General features: G+C 30.0%; 1 protein-coding gene across 2 annotated transcripts; it reads left to right on the top strand.

Annotated features, from left to right (window-relative positions):
• Nucleotides 1-212: 212 nt before the first annotated feature.
• Nucleotides 213-19,811, top strand: LOC130674825 (uncharacterized). Of its 2 annotated transcripts, XM_057480246.1 has the most exons (5): nt 213-407; nt 1,876-2,112; nt 7,215-7,368; nt 8,139-8,329; nt 14,629-14,865. In XM_057480246.1, exons 1-4 carry the CDS (start codon nt 291-293, stop codon nt 8,324-8,326), a joined length of 696 nt encoding a protein of 231 aa, XP_057336229.1. In that variant the 5' UTR covers nt 213-290; the 3' UTR covers nt 8,327-8,329; nt 14,629-14,865. The 2 variants fall into 2 exon arrangements, with proteins under 2 accessions (XP_057336229.1, XP_057336230.1); XM_057480247.1 differs by lacking the exons at nt 213-407; nt 1,876-2,112; nt 7,215-7,368; nt 8,139-8,329 and adding exons at nt 10,387-11,449; nt 15,990-16,143; nt 16,231-19,811.
• Nucleotides 19,812-20,702: the final 891 nt, after the last annotated feature.

The raw sequence follows: 20,702 nt of genomic DNA, 5'->3' as shown, positions 1-20,702 counted from the left end.
TCAATACCACATTTCAAATTTTTATGTTATGACATTTTTTTTTGCTTATAGTTCCCAGGGTGTCCTATTTATTTAAAATTCTTTGTTATTATGACCCATTTATTTATACGATCCCCGGGGGTTTATTGCCTTATTGATTGTATGACTGCGCATCCTAAATTACTGAACACGAAAATCTGTTGATAGCAGATTCAGTCCCGCTCAAACTCTCTTACAAGCTTGTAACGATCCAGCTCCACTAAATAATAATTAACGTGTCAAAAAATTAAAATAGAAAAAAATCTTGAATTATGAAAATCAATTGCTCAAGTTTATCAGTAGAAATACATGAAAGTATAGTTCGCCATTATTATGAGAAATCTCCAAAATCACGATTGGCTGTCATATTCACCGGAGTTTTCTACGTTGTAAGTTTGGAAAAAATTACATATATATATACTAGTGTGGACCATACAAAAACAATTTTTTTTGACATCTTTTCAAAAGTTTCTCGAAGGTATAAAAAAAATTCTCGCCAAAGGACATCTCGATAATTTAATTCCACAACCCGTGTAAAAAAAATTCGTTCCAAAAAGATTCCAAAAAAGTTCCGCATATGGAACTTCTAAACATGAGACAGATTAGAACTTCGAATTGAACTTTTTTGGAACATTAGTAATTTTGATGGTAAAAAAAAAGTTGTTATGAGCGAATTTAGAGTCAAAAAAGGACGTTCTTGGAACTTTTTTGGAATTTTTTATGGACGTTTTTTTTTTAGTTCTATAAAAAATTCAAAAGTAGTTTTGAACTATTTTGGCATGTTTCTGGAACGTCTTTATTCTACAAAAGATGCAAAAGAAGTGATTTTGGAAAGTTTTCGGAACACCTTTTTTAGTCCATAAAAGTCAAAAGTGGTGATTCTGGAACTTTTTTGAAATGTTTTTGGAACATCTACTTTAGTTCTATAATAGGTTGTAAAGTAACGATTTTTGAACCATTTTTGAATGTTTTTGGAACGTCTTCTTTAGCTTTCCAGAAAGGCCAAAAGTGGTGATTATGGAACTTTTTTGGAATGTCATTTGAAATTCCAAAAATTTCTAAGAACGTTCTTTTTCGACTCTAAATTCACTCATAAAAACTTTTTATTTACCATCGAAATGACTAACGTTCCAAAAAAGTTCAATTCGAAGTTCTAATCTGTCTCATGTTTAAAAAATCCACATGCAGAAATTTTTTGGAATCTTTTTGGAACAAATTTTTTTTACACGGGAAGACGCTAAATCATTTTTTTGTTTTTCCATATAAATATATTTATGCTATTGCATGTGAAAATAGCATAGAAGATGACGAAAATAGCAATTAATGATTTTTAATAGAAAAAAAAAATTTCTAATTTTCAATAATAAAAAAAACAGTAGCCACGGAGGTTCCATGACCGGAACCACCTGAAAAGTTGTGGAATAGATTAGGAGTTTGTTGTCACAAATTTTCCGGAAAATCAAAATATGCATGATTTTCAGAAAACGACTTTAAAGTTTTGAAACTCGAAAATAACGCTAAAAAATTTTTCCAAAAAATTATTTGTTTTTTTTTTTCTAAAAGTACATGAAAAAATGAAACTTTTTTATTCTTTAAGTTTTTTTATTTAAACCATTTTTCAAAAAGTTATAAGCTAAAAACCATGAAAAGAGCGGTTTTTTTGAAAATTCCATATCTTTTGATCCAATAATAAAAAAAATCTCAAAATTTACGAGGATGAGTTTTTTGATGAGTACTAAAAAATATCAAAATATCGCGGAAATTGATGGTCATATAGAAGTTGTTTTTCCTAAATGAATGTAAGTACTTTGTTTAAAAAAAAATTAATATAACAATTTAATTCTTTATCTCATTTAGGCAATGACTACTGGATTTATATTTGGAATAGGAGTAGCACTGATTGCAACCGTTTTTTATTTATATAAAAACACACATGATGTCTGTAAAAATGTTTTATCTGAAGAGCTAATATTCGATAATATTTTTAAATGGTTCTACAGTGAGGGATCAGCATTTGATTCGGTGAATCCGCTTGTGTTCATTACTCTTACATTTAATTTAATAACGTCATTCGTTATGATAGATGTCAATAAGGTATTAACATTATATATATATATTAGGCTGTATCAAGCGGTGACACGAATCGTAATCCGTGGACAATAGATCCGATGTAAAATTCGCGACATGAAATCCGAAGATATTTTATCCGATAGACAAAATGTCCTTGGACTAAATATTCGAGAGACAAAATATCCGTGACAAAATATCCTGTCGATAAATCTTATTCAGAAAAATATATTTTCAGTGAAAAAATAATTAATAGTTTTCGATAAACGGGTACTGTACCATTCCAAGCATATGTGTTGACTTATTTCCAAAATAATACCCACCCGAAATCTGTGAAAAAAGGGCACAGTACGATTTCAAGCATATGTGTTGATCTATTTTTAATATCACACACTCAAATGTTATGTGCAAGTAGGGAAGGATGGGGCAGAGCGGCCCCCCTGAAATTTTGACCAAAAAAAAAATTTTTTTTTTTTCGACTAATTACTATAAATCCGATATGTTTGCGCATTTTTACCCCTACGCATGACATTTGGGGCAAAGTGGACAAGCCCAAAATTTTGAAAAAGTGATTTTTTCATATTTTTATCGTCAAATTAGAAAAAAATTATTATAATTCCACATTTCTAGCCCTACGCATAACACCTAGGGCAAAATGGACCAGCCGAAACTTCCGAAAAAATTATTTTTTCATATTTTTCGGCCGTTTCTCTATGTAAGAGGCAAATTTGGTCACTAAAAATTTATAAAAATTAAATTTTTTGTTTTAGTTGATAAATTTTTGAAATAAAGTAAAATTATAGAATTGATTTTTTTTTTATTAAATAACAATTAGTAATTAAGGTAATCGAGAGTGAACGATTTTTTACGCTTTAAAAATTTTTTTTCGAGTAATCTAAAACCAAAAATAGTTGTCAAGAGAAAGAAATACATTCTTAATGATGAAAACAATTTAAAAAAAAAAAAAAACGAAAAAAAAAATTTTTTCATCACTTTTTGAAGGGGGGCCGCTCTGCCCCACAAAAAAAAAAAAATTTCAGAATTATGGCAAAATGTCCATAAATTTGTTCGAAATAGGACAAAAGTAAAGTGATCTTATGGTTAAAAGCTACAAAAAATAATAATTGGCTTAGGGGGGCCGCTCTGCCCCACCCTCCCCTATATTAAACATTCCTGAAAAAAGGGTACCGTACTATATATATTATTAGATATTTTGTCGGGGATGTTTTATCGATCGAGTATTTAGTCTGGGGATATTTTGTCGCGAATATTTTGTCGCGGATATTTTGTCGCGGATTTAATGTCTTCGGATTACGAGTTACGGAACCGTATCAAACAAATCAACTATTTTTTTTTCTTCATTATATCGAAAATATTTTTGGAAATGACGAAAAAAAAAATACTGCGAAAGTTTGAGCTCTTAATATTAACATTAAGTTCCGCATTGCACTTCTCTATTTTCCATAAGAATAACATAGAAAAAATTTTTTAGCATCTTCTGATTTTTATAAGTAGCTAACGATACGTCATAGGAATAATTGGCAGGCATGTTTTCGTAGTTCATTGAATGATCTACAAAAAAAAGTTTCTTATCATTTTTTGATAAATCTATTGGTTCAAAAGTTATTTGAGTTTGAAGTCGAATTCATATTGAATTTTGAGATCTTTTTACTTTTCCGGCGAAATTATCAGACCTATTACAAAATATCATGGGACCTTTTTTGTAGACAATTTTATTTCCTACAAGTTATTTCCAATAAAGTTTTTTTGAACTCTACATCGTTTTCTAGTTATTTTAATTTTTAGAGCTTGACATTAATAACAAATAAATTTATCAAAAAATGATAAGAAACTTTTTTCCTAAAGCATTCAATTCCCTACAAAAATATACCTGCCAATTATTCCTATGACGCATCGTTAGCTACTTATAAAAATCAGAAGACGCAAGAAAAATTTTTTTCATGTTATTCTTATGGAAAATAGAAAAGTGCAATGCGGAATCTCTTAATATTCATATTAAGAGCTCACACTTTCGCAGTATTTTTTTTTTCGTCATTTCCAAAAATATTTTCGATATAATGAAGAAAAAAAAATAGTCGATTTTTTTGATACAGCCTAACCCGACTAGAATTTCTTCCTGATTTGCCTGAAGTACCATAAGGACCTTATCAGGTAAATGTAAGGTTTACCTTATTAGGGCAAACCTGACAAGTTCCTTGTCAGGACCTCGTCAGGATATCCTTATTAAAAAAAAAGTTATTTGCCATCGGGTCAACCTGAAAAGTTCCTGATCAGGACCTCGTCAGGACATACTTATTCGAAAAAAAGTTATTTGCCATCAGGTCAACCTGACAAGTTCCTGATCAGGACCTCGTCAGGATATCCCTATCCAAAAAAAAAGTTCTTCGCCATCCCGTCAACCTGACAAGTTCCTGATCAGGACCTCGTCAGGACATACTTATTCGAAAAAAAGTTATTTGCCATCGGGTCAACCTGACAAGTTCCTGATCAGGACCTTACCTGGATATCCTTATTTTAAAAAAAGTTATCCCATCCCTTCAAATATTTCATTTACAGGCTAGAAATTAAAAAAAGTACAAAATAATATTATATAAAAATCACGTCAATCATTGTAGCACAGATTTTTTACTTCTTCATCAGTTATTCTTTGACATCATAATGAATATTATATTTACACTTTCAAGATCACTTGTGGATGTCAGCTCAGTGGATAGCATCGAGGACTTTGAATCGAAAGGACGCAGGTTCGAGCCCAGCAGTCATCGGGATTTTTTCATCAATAAAAAATATGTTTACTTCCTCTAATTAATGCTCACAATACAATAGATAACATTCTCGATCGAATTAAAATTCTCTCATTTTTTTTTTTTTGCAATTTAATATTAATTTAAAAATAACTACTATTAAGGTAATCCTGATAAGGATTTGATGAGGATATCCCGATAAGGACCTAATGGGTCTTAAGTGTTACATCCATATCAGGATCCTCGTCAGGATACCCTGATCGGGACCTTATTTGAAATAAGGTTAACCCGATAAGGACCTCGTCAGGCCCTTATGAAAAATTCTAGTCGGGAATATACATGTAGATATATATATATCAGTAAATACGCCTGAGAAAAAAAAAGATTGTGTATAATTATATATCATTTACTTATAATTGTATATATAATATGGCCCAATATAATTATATCGAAATATATTTGTATATGATTTATACATGATTATGAATGTAATAGAAATACAATTGATCACTGACATTATGTTTGAAAAAAGACATTGAATGAGTAATTGTACAAAATTCTATAAAGTTATATAGAGTTATGTATAATTATATTAATAAATAAATGATTTTACAAACGCGATAAATAAAATAAAAGGGACGTACTAATGACCGAAATTATGTCGACATTGTTTTATAGTGAATGTAAATTGACTGAAATATACTTTTAAGATTTTACCTGCGACGAGTCTCGAACCCTCAACCGTTGAGCTATAAATCCTGTCCGCTACCGACTAGACTGACCTTTCTTATTAATTTTCGGTGGATCTTGATGTTTTTTTGGAACATCATTGATTTCCCGGGTCAAAAATAAAACTTGATTGAGACTCGGTTTACCAAGTCGGAATTGGGAGCCGTTTTTCACAAGACAAACTCGACTTTTTTTACGGAGATATGAAATACATTGAGTTTTCACCTTGGTTTAGACTTAACTGGCTTACTTAATCACGATGTAAGACGAAAACGTTGAAATCAAGTCAAAATTGACTTGGTTTAGACTTATTCGACTTAAATTATAAGACAAAAAAGTCAAAACTAAGATGAAAAAAGTTCAAAAAGATGAAAAAAATTAAATTTAAGTCGAAAAAGTCGAGATCTTATCGAACAATCGTCAGCAAATCGATAACTTCAAAAGAAAATAAGGTGAAGCAAGTCTAAATCAAGTTTTATTTTTGACCCGGGTTCTCTCAAGATTTCTGTATTTGTTTTGTTATAATAGTATCAATTCATAAGGACTCGATTATAACTAAGTCAGTTTTTTTTTTATTCATGTAGGGGAGGGTGGGGCAGAGCGGCCCCCCTAAGCCGATTATTATTTTTTGTGGCTTTCAACCATAAGATCACTTTACTTTTGTCCTATTTCGAACAAATTTATGGACATTTTGCCAAAATTCTGAAAAAAATTTTTTTTTTTGTGGGACAGAGCGGCCCCCCTCCAAAAAGTGATAAAAAAAATTTTGTTTTTCGTTTTTTTTTTTTTTTAAATTGTTTTCATCATTAAGAATGTATTTCTTTCTCTTGACAACTATTTTTGGTTTTATATTACTCGAAAAAAATTTTTTAAAGTGTAATAAATCGTTCACTCTCGATTACCTTAATTACTTATTGTTATTTAATAAAAAAAAAAATCAATTCTAGAGTTTTACTTTATTTCAAAAATTTATCAACTACACAAAAAAATTTTATTTTTATAAATTTTTAGTGACCAAATTTGCCTCTTACATCGAGAAACGGCCGAAAAATATGAAAAAATAATTTTTTCGGAAGTTTCGGCTGGTTCATTTTGCCCCAGGTGTTATGCGTAGGGCTAGAAATGTGGAATTATAATAATTTTTTTTTAATTTGACGATAAAAATATGAAAAAATCACTTTTTCAAAATTTTGGGCTTGTCCACTTTGCCCCAAATGTCATGCGTAGGGGTAAAAATGCGCAAACATATCGGATTTATAGTAATTAGTCGAAAAAAAAAAAAATTTTTTTTTTGGTCAAAATTTCAGGGGGGCCGCTCTGCCCCACCTTCCCCTATATCTCAAAAAAAAACAATTTGTCATTTTTATGTATAATTATGTCTAATCACACAAATTCAAGCTATTGATAAAATGATATAGTCGCACTTTATAACCATGACGATCAGAGACTATATTTGGTTATATAAAATTTTATATCATTTTCTATATTTATATTAAATCACACAAAAATATTCTTAAGGCCATAAATAATTTCATATAATTATATATGAATTGTGTATAATTATACATATTTTTTTCTTAGGTTGAAATCATTTTTTATCATGATATTAATATTTGTTGTTTTTTTTTACTACAGAAAAAATTCAGACCAGGCTTGGCATACTTATTTGCAGGGCTACTTGGCGTTTCATTAGTCTGTGAAGGTTATAATATTAAGAAGTGGTTCGAACCCAATATACCATTTGACCTTTTCTTTATGATTATGATTCTAGCTATATTCTTCATCTCAGGTGAATTCCCTAGCAGACCTAATTTACCGTAAATTTACGGTAATTTGACCGTAAATCTACCGTAGAATACCGTAAAATTCGAGTAGATTTACCGTAAATTACGGTAAACCCACCGTAAATTACGGTAAATCCGCCGTAATTTACGGTAAATCGCTACTTTACGGTGGATTACCGTAAATTACGGCGGGTATACCGCAAATTTACCGTCAAATACGATAAATCTACCGTAAAAAATTCGGGTGGATTACCGAATTACCGTAATTTAAGGTGGATTTACCGTAAAATACGGAAATACGGTAATCCACCGTAAATTACGGTAATTCGGTAATCCACCCGAATTTTTTACGGTAGATTTATCGTATTTGACGGTAAATTTGCGGTATGCCCGCCGTAATTTACGGTAATTCACCGTAAAGTAGCGATTTACCGTAAATTACGGTAGGTATACCGTAAATTTACCGTCAAATACGATAAATCTACCGTAAAAAATTCGAGTGGATTACCGAATTATCGTAATTTACGGTGGATTACCGTAAATTACGGTGGGTATACCGTAAATTTACCGTCAAATACGATAAATCTACCGTAAAAAATTCGGGTGGATTACCGATTTACCGTAATTTAAGGTGGATTACCGTAATTTACGGTGAGTTTACCGTAATTTACCGTAATTTGGGTCCGTTAGGGTTTATATTTGTGTATATTAGCTTTCGATTACAATATTAAATAAATTTGAAACGCTGTTTGTAATAATTATTCAACTATTGCAGCCCAACTTATATTATCGAATACTATCTTCATGCACTACATAAATTTAAGTGCTGAACAAAACAAGTACTCAGTCGATCCAGCCAATGGACTGATAGTGGATAAAATACCGGAGGCGACCAAATTGGCATCTTACTCGGAAATGAGTAACACATGTAATCTTCAAGCTCAAGATAATGAACTCATATAAAAGGTTTAGATTTTATCTAATGATATTATCGATTCATATCTTTAGTACAAATATTATATATTTATTTTGAAACACGTCCAAGTATTTAAAAGTCCAAATTGTGTGGAACATAATAATTGTCCGACATATATTTGTGACAGTTGAAATTTACAAATGTTAACTTTCTCAAAGTGAATCAGTAAAAATTACTCCGATTAGTGGATATTCACTGACTGCCATTGTTTTCACTGATTCATTTTAGGGAAGGAAAAAATATATATAACATACATAATAAATGTGTTTAGAAATTTCGAATTTAAAAATTGTTATTTAAATAACAAAAAAAAATATATTAGACAAAAAGCTCATGATTAAAATTGTAAATAACATTTTTTACGTTATTTTAAATTAGCTACTCTCTAAAAATCACTGACCCACAGTGCACAAAGTATTTTTTACCAGTGAAGTCTATTACAGTGAATAACTCGAAACTCACTAATTTGATTATTGAATTTATCACTGATTGAATCAGTGAAATCATACCACTAGTTCTATCAGTAAGAATCATAATTTTTTCTGTGGAAGGTATCCCGGGAAACAAAATTAAAATTTACTCAGATCAAATTGGATCTGATGTTTCAGATCTGACCAGATCTGCATTTTGGCCAGATCTGTTTAGATCAAATTAGATCAACTCAGATCAGAATAGATCGGTTTGGATCTTCAAACAGATCAAGGTAAATAAAAATCACTCTTAGATCTGCTCAGATCAAATTTGATCTAATCCGCTAGATCTAAATCGATCCGTTTTTTTATCTCTATCCTAATAAAAATTGATATTTCTGATTAAAAATATATTAAATATATCACAATAATATAAAATATATAGGATTGAAGCCAATAATTTCAATTCCGATAGACTTTTTAGAATTATCAAAATTTAGGTGAATGTGTCAAAATTCAGCTAGTTAATCTTATAATTATAATATAATGTGAAGAAATATTTCTTTATAATCTGTACAGATCTAATCTGATCAGAGCAGATCTAAACTTTTTTTTCTGAGAAAAAGTTATATCAGCTCAGATCCGGTTTGATCCGTACAGATCCAATTAGATCTTTTTATACTTACTTCACAAATTGATCGTTTAATCACTGTTGATCTATTTTGATCTGACTAGAACTAGGTTGATCTAACTTGATCTAGGTTGATCTGACTTGATTAGATTTGATCAGGGTAGATCTGGACTATTGTTCCCCAAAGGAAAATGTCATATCTGATCAGATCTAGTTTGATCTGAACAGATCAAATCAGATATACTCTGATCTGGGTTCAGTATAAATTATGATCTAATTTGATCTGAGCTGATCTAATTTGATCTCGTTTGATCAGAACAGATCTAAATTTTTTTTCCCGGGATAGGAAAATCCGAGAAAATTAAATGACTGCATCAGCAAAAATCGGTCTATCGGTTGACCCTACGGGCCAGGCCCAAAACTTTCCGCTGTTTTCGAGCTCCTTGAGCTCGAAATTATTGTCGTGAATACATTTTCGAGCTCTTCGATCTATAAAATACATTTATAGGGGAGCGTGAGGTCGCCCCGGTCACCTAAGAAATAAACTTTGAAAATTTTTCGAATTATCCTTAGTAGATCATAAAATGGACGTTATCTTATTCTACGAAATCTAGAGAACCAAAGACACATACTTACGAATGAAAGTATAAAAGTAAATAGAAATATTTGATGAATTAAAAAAATTGTAAGTTTGACCGGGGCGACCCGACACGTCGGTTCGGCCCGGTCATTTGGCGGGTCATCCCGGTCACTGTTAATTTCAAATGAAAAATTAAGAATCTAAAGTCGTATTGCTGAAATTTCATCAAATTAAAATTTTATCTGGTCAACTGAAACTTAAGAAGTAAAGAAAAAAATGTAAAATTAATAATTAACATTTATCTTTTTTTTCCGTTTTCCGTACTCGCTTACGAGGCATCTATAATTTATTTATTTGTTCATTAATATTGTAACAAAAATGTTTCGATGTTGTAGAAAAAAATGCCCCTGATGAACGAAAAAATTTTTAGCTCAAATTTTAAAAAAACTTACCTTAGTTAATTAATTGCTTATTAAATAAGATATTCTTTAATATTTTTATTAAACAAACACACGAATTGTCAGTCGAAAAAAGAAGTGAATGAATGGACCGTTGTGACCCCATAACTTTGATCGGTACGACCCCAACTAATTTTTGAGAAAATAAACTGAATTTTCAAAACAAGGATTAAAAATGGCATTTTTATTAGTATTAAAATGGATTAAGAAATGTCCATTTGGGGCTGGTCCACAGGGTCAACCGATGGACCGATTTTTTTCCTGGGGTCCTCTTGTACAATATTATGGGCAAGTCCTCGTAGTCATGTACGAAAAAAGTATACATCTGGGCAAAATTGAAGATGTCATATATGTGACATATATTCAGATTTGCCTGGATATATACTTTTTTCGTAGAGGGTATTTATCAGGTAATTTTTGTGATTGGAGCCTTGACTAAAATCTGCAGACAGTATTCTTATGAAATCCGGCTTATTCAAGTCATCCGTAAGAATAAACTTGCTACGGGACTTTCGACAAGTAACCTGCTTAAGACAATGCTACCAAAGATATATTAATAGGTTTCCGAGACCCGTTTTCTTCGTGCAGTATAATGAAAATTAAATAGTTTGTTGGTATAATAAAAATCAATACCAAATTTCAAATTTTTATGTTATTTTTTTTTTTTGCTTATAGTTCCCAGGGTGTTCTATTTATTTAATATCCTTTGTTATTATGACCCATTTATTTATACGATCCCCGGGGATTTATTGCCTTATTGATTGTATGACTGCGCATCCTTAATTACTGAACCCGGAAATCTGCTGACAGCAGATTCAGTCCCGCTCGAACTCTCTTACAAGCTTGTAACGATCCAGCTCCACTAAATAATAATTAACGTGTCAAATAATTAAAATAGAAAAAAATCTTGAATTATGAAAGTCAATTGCTCAAGTTTATCAGTAGAAATACATGAAAGTTTAGTTCGCCATTATTATGAGAAATCTCCGAAATCACGATTTGCTGTCATATTCACCGGAGTTTTATATGTCGTAAGTTTGGAAAAAACTACATATATATATTAGAGTGGTCCAAAAGCAGACAATTTTTTTTGACATCTTTTCAAAAGATTCTCTAAGGTATGAAAAAAATTTTCGCCAAAGAACATCGTAATATTTAAATTCTTCAAGGCACTCAACCATTTTTTGTTTTACCATATAAATAACATGAAAAAAAATATTTTTTCGTTTTCTTCAGTCAAAACTACAAAAAAATAAATTTTTTTCTGTTTCGATGCACATATTCTTATCGGAAATTTAATACCCTACAAGCTCTGAAATAGTTTTATCGTAATCCTACACGGAGAGAAATCTGTGGTAACAATTACAATATAGTATGGGAACGGTTCCCATAATGCACGGATTAGGTTTTTTTAGAATATTGATTATAGGAATGACACCCATATATATTATAGTTATCACTACTATAATATTATAGTAATCGTTGCCATAATAAGTAGTAGCCATTACCATGATATATAGTAACCATTACCATAATATATGGTAACCTTTATCATGTATATGGTAACCGTTACCATAATATATTTTAACCATTACTATATATATGGTAACCATTAACATACTATATGGTAACCATTATCATAAAATATGGTAACCATTACCATATATGTAGTAACCATTACCATACACATGGTAACCATTACCATATATATGGTAACCATTACCATAATATATGGTAACTATTGTCATATATCATGGTAAACATTACTATATATTATGGTAACCATTAACATAGTATATGGTAACCATTACCATAAAATATGGTAACCATTAACATAATATATGGTAACAATGACCATATATATGGTAACCATTAACATAATATATGGTAACAATGACCATATATATGGTAACCATTACCATACATATGGTAACTATTAACATAATATATTATGGTAACCATTGCCATTTGTTATGGTAATCATTACCATAATATATGGTAACCATTGTCATATATTATGGTAACCATTACTATATATTATGGTAACCATTAACATAGTACAGTGCAACCTTGATATAACGAAACTAAAGGGAAATAGAAATCATTCGTTATATCGAGTTATTCGTAATAGTAAGGTTTGTTAAATAGAGGTTATATTAAACTCAATTCGTTAGAACAAGGTAAACAAATTTCCACTAATAAATAACAACTCATTTAAATCAAAACACAGAATTATTTATTTGTAAACATTTACATCAGTTTCTGGTCAAAATAAAAATGGTTATCAATGTATAAGCATAGAATATAAACATAGAATGTAAGCGTAGGAAATTAACAACATGATTAAAGGAATAATGATAGCTTAATCTTCATTTTTCGTTTCTTTACTCGAAAAAAGTCATAAATTGTTGTCTGCTTACCAATGTTAGTTATCATATCATTTTCCGTTTTTCTGCAACACTCAAAGAACACCTTTCCCGTTTTTCAGCCATTGCTACAGCAATGACTGTCTTATGAAGAATTAAACGTGTCAGCACTCATTAAGACATAAGTTATTGTGGAATTAAGTGGGGATAATTTGTAAGATACCTTACGTAGAGGTTATAGGCTGAAAAATTCGTCATATAAAGGTCAATAATAGTTTCTATCTATATTCTGCAATGATTGAACTTTCGTTATAGTGAGGTTGTTTAAAAAATATATTCGTAATGTAAAGGTATATTTTGCATAGGTCCTTATGGGCAGTTCTGGGGGATTTTGAAAAATTCGTTAAATCGAGGAATTCGTTATATTGAGGCTCGTTATATTAAGGTTACACTGTATATGGTAACCATTACCATAAAATATGGTAACCATTAACATAATATATGGTAACAATGACCATAAAATATGGTAACCATTAACATAATATATGGTAACAATGACCATATATATGGTAACCATTACCATACATATGGTAACCATTAACATAATATATGGTAACCATTAACATAATATATTATGGTAACCATTGCCATTTGTTATGGTAATCATTACCATAATATATGGTAACCATTACCATACATATGGTAACCATTAACATAATATATTATGGTAACCATTGCCATTTGTTATGGTAATCATTACCATAATATATGGTAACCATTGTCATATATTATGGTAACCATTACTATATATTATGGTAACCATTACTATATATTATGGTAACCATTATCATGTATATGGTAACCATTGCCATATATATGGTAACAGTTATCATGATATATGATAACCATTACCATATATATGGTAACCATTAACATAATATATAGTAACCAGTACCATAATATATGGTAATAGTTACTATAATTTTTCCTCATGCGATATAGAAACTGTTATCATAATGATGGGAATTGTTCCCATACTTATGGGAACTTTTCCTAGAAAGTATGGGCCTATATCCCATAATTCCAAGAAATCATTATCATAATGGTGTGGAATGATATTTCATAACCGTACTAGGAACGGTTACCATAAATTTCACTCCGTGTAATGGGTAAAAAGTTATCAGGCTTCGAATACTCGCAACTAAGTAAGTTCTTAGAAGGATAGTTATAAAGCAACGGTTTGCAGTAATTGACATCACTTATAGATAATTTCTCAAATTTCACTAAATTTGAAATCATTTTCAACTTTCTATAGCAATTTCTTAGTGACTGACAGATTTACTTCTTAATTTATTAAGTTTTTATTATACTATATATAATAGAAACATGTTTTTTTTTAAATTATAAACGTCGAATTATGAGTAATTTTCAAGAGCAGCTAGTGCTTACTTACATATACCTAATTTTATTTTTTACACATAGAAAAAGTATAAATGACATATTCAAATTTATCGTAGTACAAAGCAGTTCTGAAGTCATATCTGAAGTCGTATGGTAGTGAAAGTATATTCTTTCGGCATTCGTGCCGAAAGTATTGACGAAATTATACTAAATTCTGATATGTGGGAATCGGTCGCTTTGCTACCGTCAGACGGCGCTCGAAAATCGAACCTTCGCAGCGGGTATCACAAAAATGTTTCTTTTTGGACCGATCTAATATATATTGTGTTATTTATACATCCGAAAAGCATATATGGTCATATAAAATTTGTTTTTACTAAATGAATGGAATACTTTGTTTAAAATAAAAATAATATAACAATTCAATTCTTTACCTAATTTAGGGAATGACTACTGGATTTATGTTTGGAGTATCAGCGTCAGTGATTGCAGCCGTTGTTTATTTACGTGAAGACAAACATGATGTCTGTAAAAATGTTTTATGCGAAGGGCTAACATTTGAAAATGTTATTAGAATGATCTTCAGTAAAAAAGTAGCATTCAATTCGGTATTTCTGCTTGGGTTCTTTACTGTTATATATAATTTAATAACGGTATTCATTATGATAGATGTTATCAAGGTATTAACATTGTGTATATATATATATATATTTATTTATCAGTAAATACGCCTGAGTAAAAACAAGATTGTACATAATTATATATTCTTTATTTATAATTATATATGTGCGCGGAGAAAAATTTATGATAAAAATTACAATATATTATGGGAATGGTTCCCATACTGCATGGTAATCGATTTTTTTGAAATGTTAATAATAAGAACGGCACCCATATTTATTATAGTTATCATTACTATAATATTACAGTAATCGTTACCATAATACTATGGTATCCGTTACCATGTATTATAGTAATGGTTAACATAATATTATACCATGGTAACAATTACCATAATATATGGTAACCATTAACATAATATTATGGTAACTATTACTATAATATTATGTTAACCATTACCATAGTATATGGTAACCATTATCATAAAATATGGTAACCATTATTATATATATGGTAACCATTACCATATATATGGTAACCATTACTTATATGCATATATAATGGTAATCGTTAACATATATTATGGTAATGGTTAACATAATATTACAGTAATAGTTACCATAATATTATGTTAATAGTTACTATATATTATGGTAATCGTTAGCATATATAGTGGTAATCGTTACCATATATTATGGTGATGGTTAACATAGTATTATAGCAATATTCCTATAATATTATGATAATGGTTACCATACGGTAATGGGAATGATTACCATAATATAATAGTAATAATTACCATTTTTCTTCCACATGCTACATGGAAACTGTTACCATAATGATAGAAATTGTTTTCATACTGATGGGAACTTTTCTCAGGAAGTAGCGGCCTATATCCCATAATTCCAAGTTATCATTACGATAACGGTATGGGATCATATTTCATAAACGTAGTAGGATCGGTTACCATAAATTTCTCTCCGTATACCGTCAGAGACTATATTTGATTGTATAAAATTATATAGAATTTTTTCTATTTATATTAAATCACACAAAAATCTTCTTAAGGGCATCAATAATTTTATATAAATTGTGTATAATTATATATATATATATATATTTTTCTCAGGTTGAAATAATTTGTTATCATAATATTAATATTTGTTGTTTTTTTGTACTATAGAAAAGATTCAGACCACATCTAGTATACGTATTTGGAGGGGCACTGAGTGTTTCATTAGTATGTGAAGGTTGTAATATTCAGAAGTTGTTCGAACGTAATATACCATTTGACGTTATTTTTATGATCCTGATTCTGGCTGCATTCTTCATCTCAGGTAAATTTATATCGTGTATATTATCCTTCAATTACAATATTCAATAAATTTAAAACGCGATTTGTAATAATTATTTAACTGTTGCAGCCCAACTTGTATTAACATATACTATCTTTATGCACTACTCAAATATATGTGCTCAAGATAGAAAGTACTCAGTCGATCCAGCCACTGGACTGATAGTGGATAAAATACCGGAGGCGACCAAATTAGAATCTTACTCGAAAATGAGTAACACATGTAATCTTCAAGCTCAAGATAATGAACTCATATAAAAGGTTTAGATTTTATCTAAAGATATTATCGATTCATATCTTTAGTACAAATATGATATATTTATTTTGAAACCCGTCCAAATATTTAAAAGTCCAAATTGTGTGAAACATAATAATTGTCCGACATATATTTGTGTCAATTGAAATTTACAAATATTAACTTTCTCAAAGTGAATCAGTAAAAATTACTCCGATTAGAGAATATTCACTGACTGCCATTGTTTTCACTTATTCATTTTAAGAAAGATTAAAATATATATAACTTACCCTAGTGGATCCAAATTACCGTAGTCTACCGCAAATTTGCGGTAAATTATGGTAATTTACGGTAATCTACCATAACTTACCGTAAATTACGGTAGGTTCTCGCGAGTCACCGCAATTTACGGTAAAATGTCATATTTTACGGCAATCCTAAGACCGAAAATTACGGAAAATTGTGGTAGAAAAAGCGCAATTTTAGTCAAATTTGCGGTAAAATACCGCGCTCTTGCCTCAAATTTTACGGTAAATATCCGCAATTTTACCGTAAATTTGCCGTAAAGTAGGTATTTACGGTAATTTGCGGTAAAGTACCGTAATTTGTCGTAATTGGCGGTAATATCCCGCAATTTGCGGTAAATTACGGTAATTCTTCTGCATGTCGTAAATTGCGGTAATTTACGGTAAACTACGGTAATTTACCGTAATGCGGATCTACTAGGGTACATAATAAATGTGTTTAAAAATATCGAATTTACAAATTGTTATTTACATAACGAAAAAAATATATTAGACAAAAAGCTCATGATTAAAATCGTAAATAACATTTTTTACGTTATTTTAAATTAGCTACTCTCTAAAAATCACTGACCCACAGTGCACACTCAGCATTTTTACCAGTGAAGTCTATAACAATAAATAACTCGAAACTCACTAATTTGATTATCAAATTTATCACTAATGAATCAGTGAAACCATACCACTAGCTTAATCAGTAAATTTACTAATTATTTCTGTGGAAGGTATAGGAGAATCCGAGAAAATTAAATAACGTCATCAGCAAAAATCGGTTTATCGGTTGACCCTGCGGGCCAGCCTTAATACTTCCCGCTGTTTTCGAGCTCTTCGAGCTTAAAAATACATTTGTATGCCGTTGTTTTTGAAAAAAACCGATTTTTACCATTTTTCCTCCAACGATTTCTCCCATATAAAGTTTGGAAACCGGCCCTTGGATGGCCCATCACCGGGCGAAGTATGATGATTAACCCGTGGCTAGTCAATCGCAACTTTTAATGGCCGTTGAACGGCTGAATATACAAATGATAACCCCCGGCTCATCAACGACGATCGACTATTGGCCGATTAATGGCAGCCAGCGATCGGCCAAGCAAGCGAATAAATTTAATTGAAAAAAATTTTTACTATTGTTATCCTAGTAGAGTTCATGATCATTTACGTTTAAACTAATTAAGTGAGGTAAATGTTGTTGGAAAACCTCGATGAAAAGTTCTGCTGGACTCCGGGCGCGAACTGCCGTCCTTCTGATTGCTGGGTCTGAACGGTAGCTACTGGCCAAACCTACTAATGTTGAGCTGATACTTTTAAATGATCTACTCATTCATTCTACTACAACCACTCGGTTTTATGAAATATAAAGAGGAATTTAATTGATATTTTCAATTATTCAGAAAGAAAATAAAATAATTTCGTACTATTTTTATTATAATCACATAATTTTTGAAAATAAAACTTATGAAATTTACTCGATTATTTATCAAGGACCTAGTTAAATAGAAATAGCTCAAAGAGCTCGAAAGTGTATTCACGACCATGTTTTCGAGCTCAAGGAGCTCAAAAACAGCGGGAAGTTTTGGGGCTAGCCCGCAGGGTCAACCGATAGACAGATTTTTTTTTCAGTGAGTCCTGAAATCAGAACTAGTGATGCGCAATCGAAATCAATCAATCGAACAATCGATGTTTTCGTTTCGATTGTCGATTTTTTTAAATCGATTGTAAGCCTTTCGATTAATTGAAAAAAATCGATTCTTTTTTTTGAAAACGATTTTTAAACATCGATTTTTTGTAAAATTAATTGAGAAAAAAAATTTGTTTTTTAAAGTCATTTACTCAAACATTATAAAAATTGTTTGACTAATACAGGCAAACAAATGATAAACAACTTAAGCGAAATGATTAAAGGTGATGATCTATAATTTTATAGATCAAAATTTTACGCTATTTGAAAAATTAAAAAATAATCGATTTTAACAATCGATTTTTATTCAAACAATTCTACAACTCTAAAGTTGCGATGAAATAATCGATTTTTCACAATAATAAATTATTAATTAAATACAATACTTCACTTATTGAGAAAATATTTTTTTTTCTGAACTGTTTTTTACTGAAAAGTTCAAATAAAAAATTAATAAACATAAACAAAGTATTTTATTTGATATTATTTTGAATATAAATGACCATATGAAAATTTCATATTTCGAAATACAAACTTATATTTATACGCGGTAATATTTAACTTTAAAATAAAATTTCGAAATCGATTTTCCAAAATAAATTGTTAGATGGTCGATTGTGCAACTTTAAAGTTGGGAGCAAATAATCGACCGTCAAATAAAGTAAATATTAATAATTTTGAATTTGTGATTTTGGACTCATATTCATTTTTTGATTTTGAACAAAAATTTATAAAATCGATTCTACACAATCGATCATTAAGCTATCGATTTTCCAACTATAAAGTTAGGAGAAAAAATAATCGGTTTTTTTAATCGATTATGTCAATAATCGATTGTTCAGAAACGATTAATTACCATAATCGATTGTCTTCAGTCGATTCTATTCGATTGTGAACAATCGAATAGTTGCTTCGATTTCGGCAACACTAATCAGAACTCAAAGGCCGCTAAAAAATCGCTGCATCCACTGTGCTGTTGATCCATAAAAATTCATTTTTCATTACAATTTTAATCAAGAGCTTTTTAATAGAAAACGGATTTACAATGTATTAAATACGTAATAAATATGAATGCTCGTAAATGTCGATTAAAATATATAATCTCTCTATGTGATCTGAAAATTGGATTCCCAATTATTTTATATTGATTTTACTCTATATATTACTCAATAATATGATTATTAAGACGATTAATGTTCAACCCACGAAACCGTTCAATGTGGTCTATATTTAAATATATACATGTTAATTATATACGAATAAAATTAAAACGAAGTTTGAACTCAATATTATATACAATATTATACTTATAAGTACCTAAATGTTAATGAGTGAATTAAAATGATATACCATCATATATTTGTTCATTATAAACAAACAAAATACTTATATAATTATATTTAATATAATTAAAAATTAATTATATATTTTATACATAAATTTAATGTTCAAATTGTTTATAATATAAGATCTTAACAAATTAAAATTTTTTGATTAAGATCATTTGAATCTTATATTAATGTAATTAATTTTTTTGATGATTTATATTTTTTATAAAATATATGAAATTTTATTGTGATAATGGAAGTTGTATTTCAATATCTGTGTGATAAAATAAAGATATATCTCAAAATCATTATTGTTTGAATATTGTATTCCGAAAAAAAATAGTATTTTATACATCAGGTGGCATCGATATTAAACTTAAATACGAGCTTGACAACACTACACTGTAAAAAGAGAGTGGTGTTAAAAATGGACTCATTTTAACTTCATCCGGTGTTGAAATGGACTCATTTTCACTCCGCCTGGTGTTGAAATGGATTCATTTTAACTCCGCCGAGTGTTAAAATGGAATTACACCAGTGTAGGAGATGTAATTTGGCGGTGTTAAAATACCGGTGTTAAAGCGGGGTAAGCTGCGTCCGTTCGAAGTATTAGCTTTCGGAAGCTTATAAAACGCAAAAAAAATCTTGACACACACCCACGCACTTAAACACGCGCGCACACACACACACTCAAACTCACGAGTGCACATACGCACACCCGATGAAAAAAGATTTTATACAATTGTATAGAATTATATATCAATTATATATAGACTATATATAATTATATATAGACTATATATAATTATATAGACTTGTATACAATTGTATAAAATCTTTTTTCATTGGGCACACATGCATGCACACACACACGCACACACATATGCACACGACCCCAAACTAAAATATTCTAACACCGGAAAATTTCTTTTAACACCGGTAAGTTTTAACATCTACATCGCTTGGACTTACCCCGGTGATTTTTTACAGTGTATGAAC

This window comes from Microplitis mediator, chromosome 9 (assembly GCF_029852145.1).
Source record: "Microplitis mediator isolate UGA2020A chromosome 9, iyMicMedi2.1, whole genome shotgun sequence".
NCBI classification, from domain to species: Eukaryota; Metazoa; Arthropoda; class Insecta; order Hymenoptera; family Braconidae; genus Microplitis; species Microplitis mediator.
This window is presented reverse-complemented; position numbering and strand designations above follow the sequence as displayed.

Coding starts and splice junctions, on each gene's coding strand:
- LOC130674825 (XM_057480247.1), top strand. CDS start 11,333: ATGAAAGTCAATTGCTCAAGTTTATCAGTAGAAATACATGAAAGTTTA. Junction 11,450..14,628: donor TCACCGGAGTTTTATATGTC/GTAAGTTTGGAA, acceptor TACCTAATTTAG/GGAATGACTACTGGATTTAT. Junction 16,144..16,230: donor GGCTGCATTCTTCATCTCAG/GTAAATTTATAT, acceptor TAACTGTTGCAG/CCCAACTTGTATTAACATAT.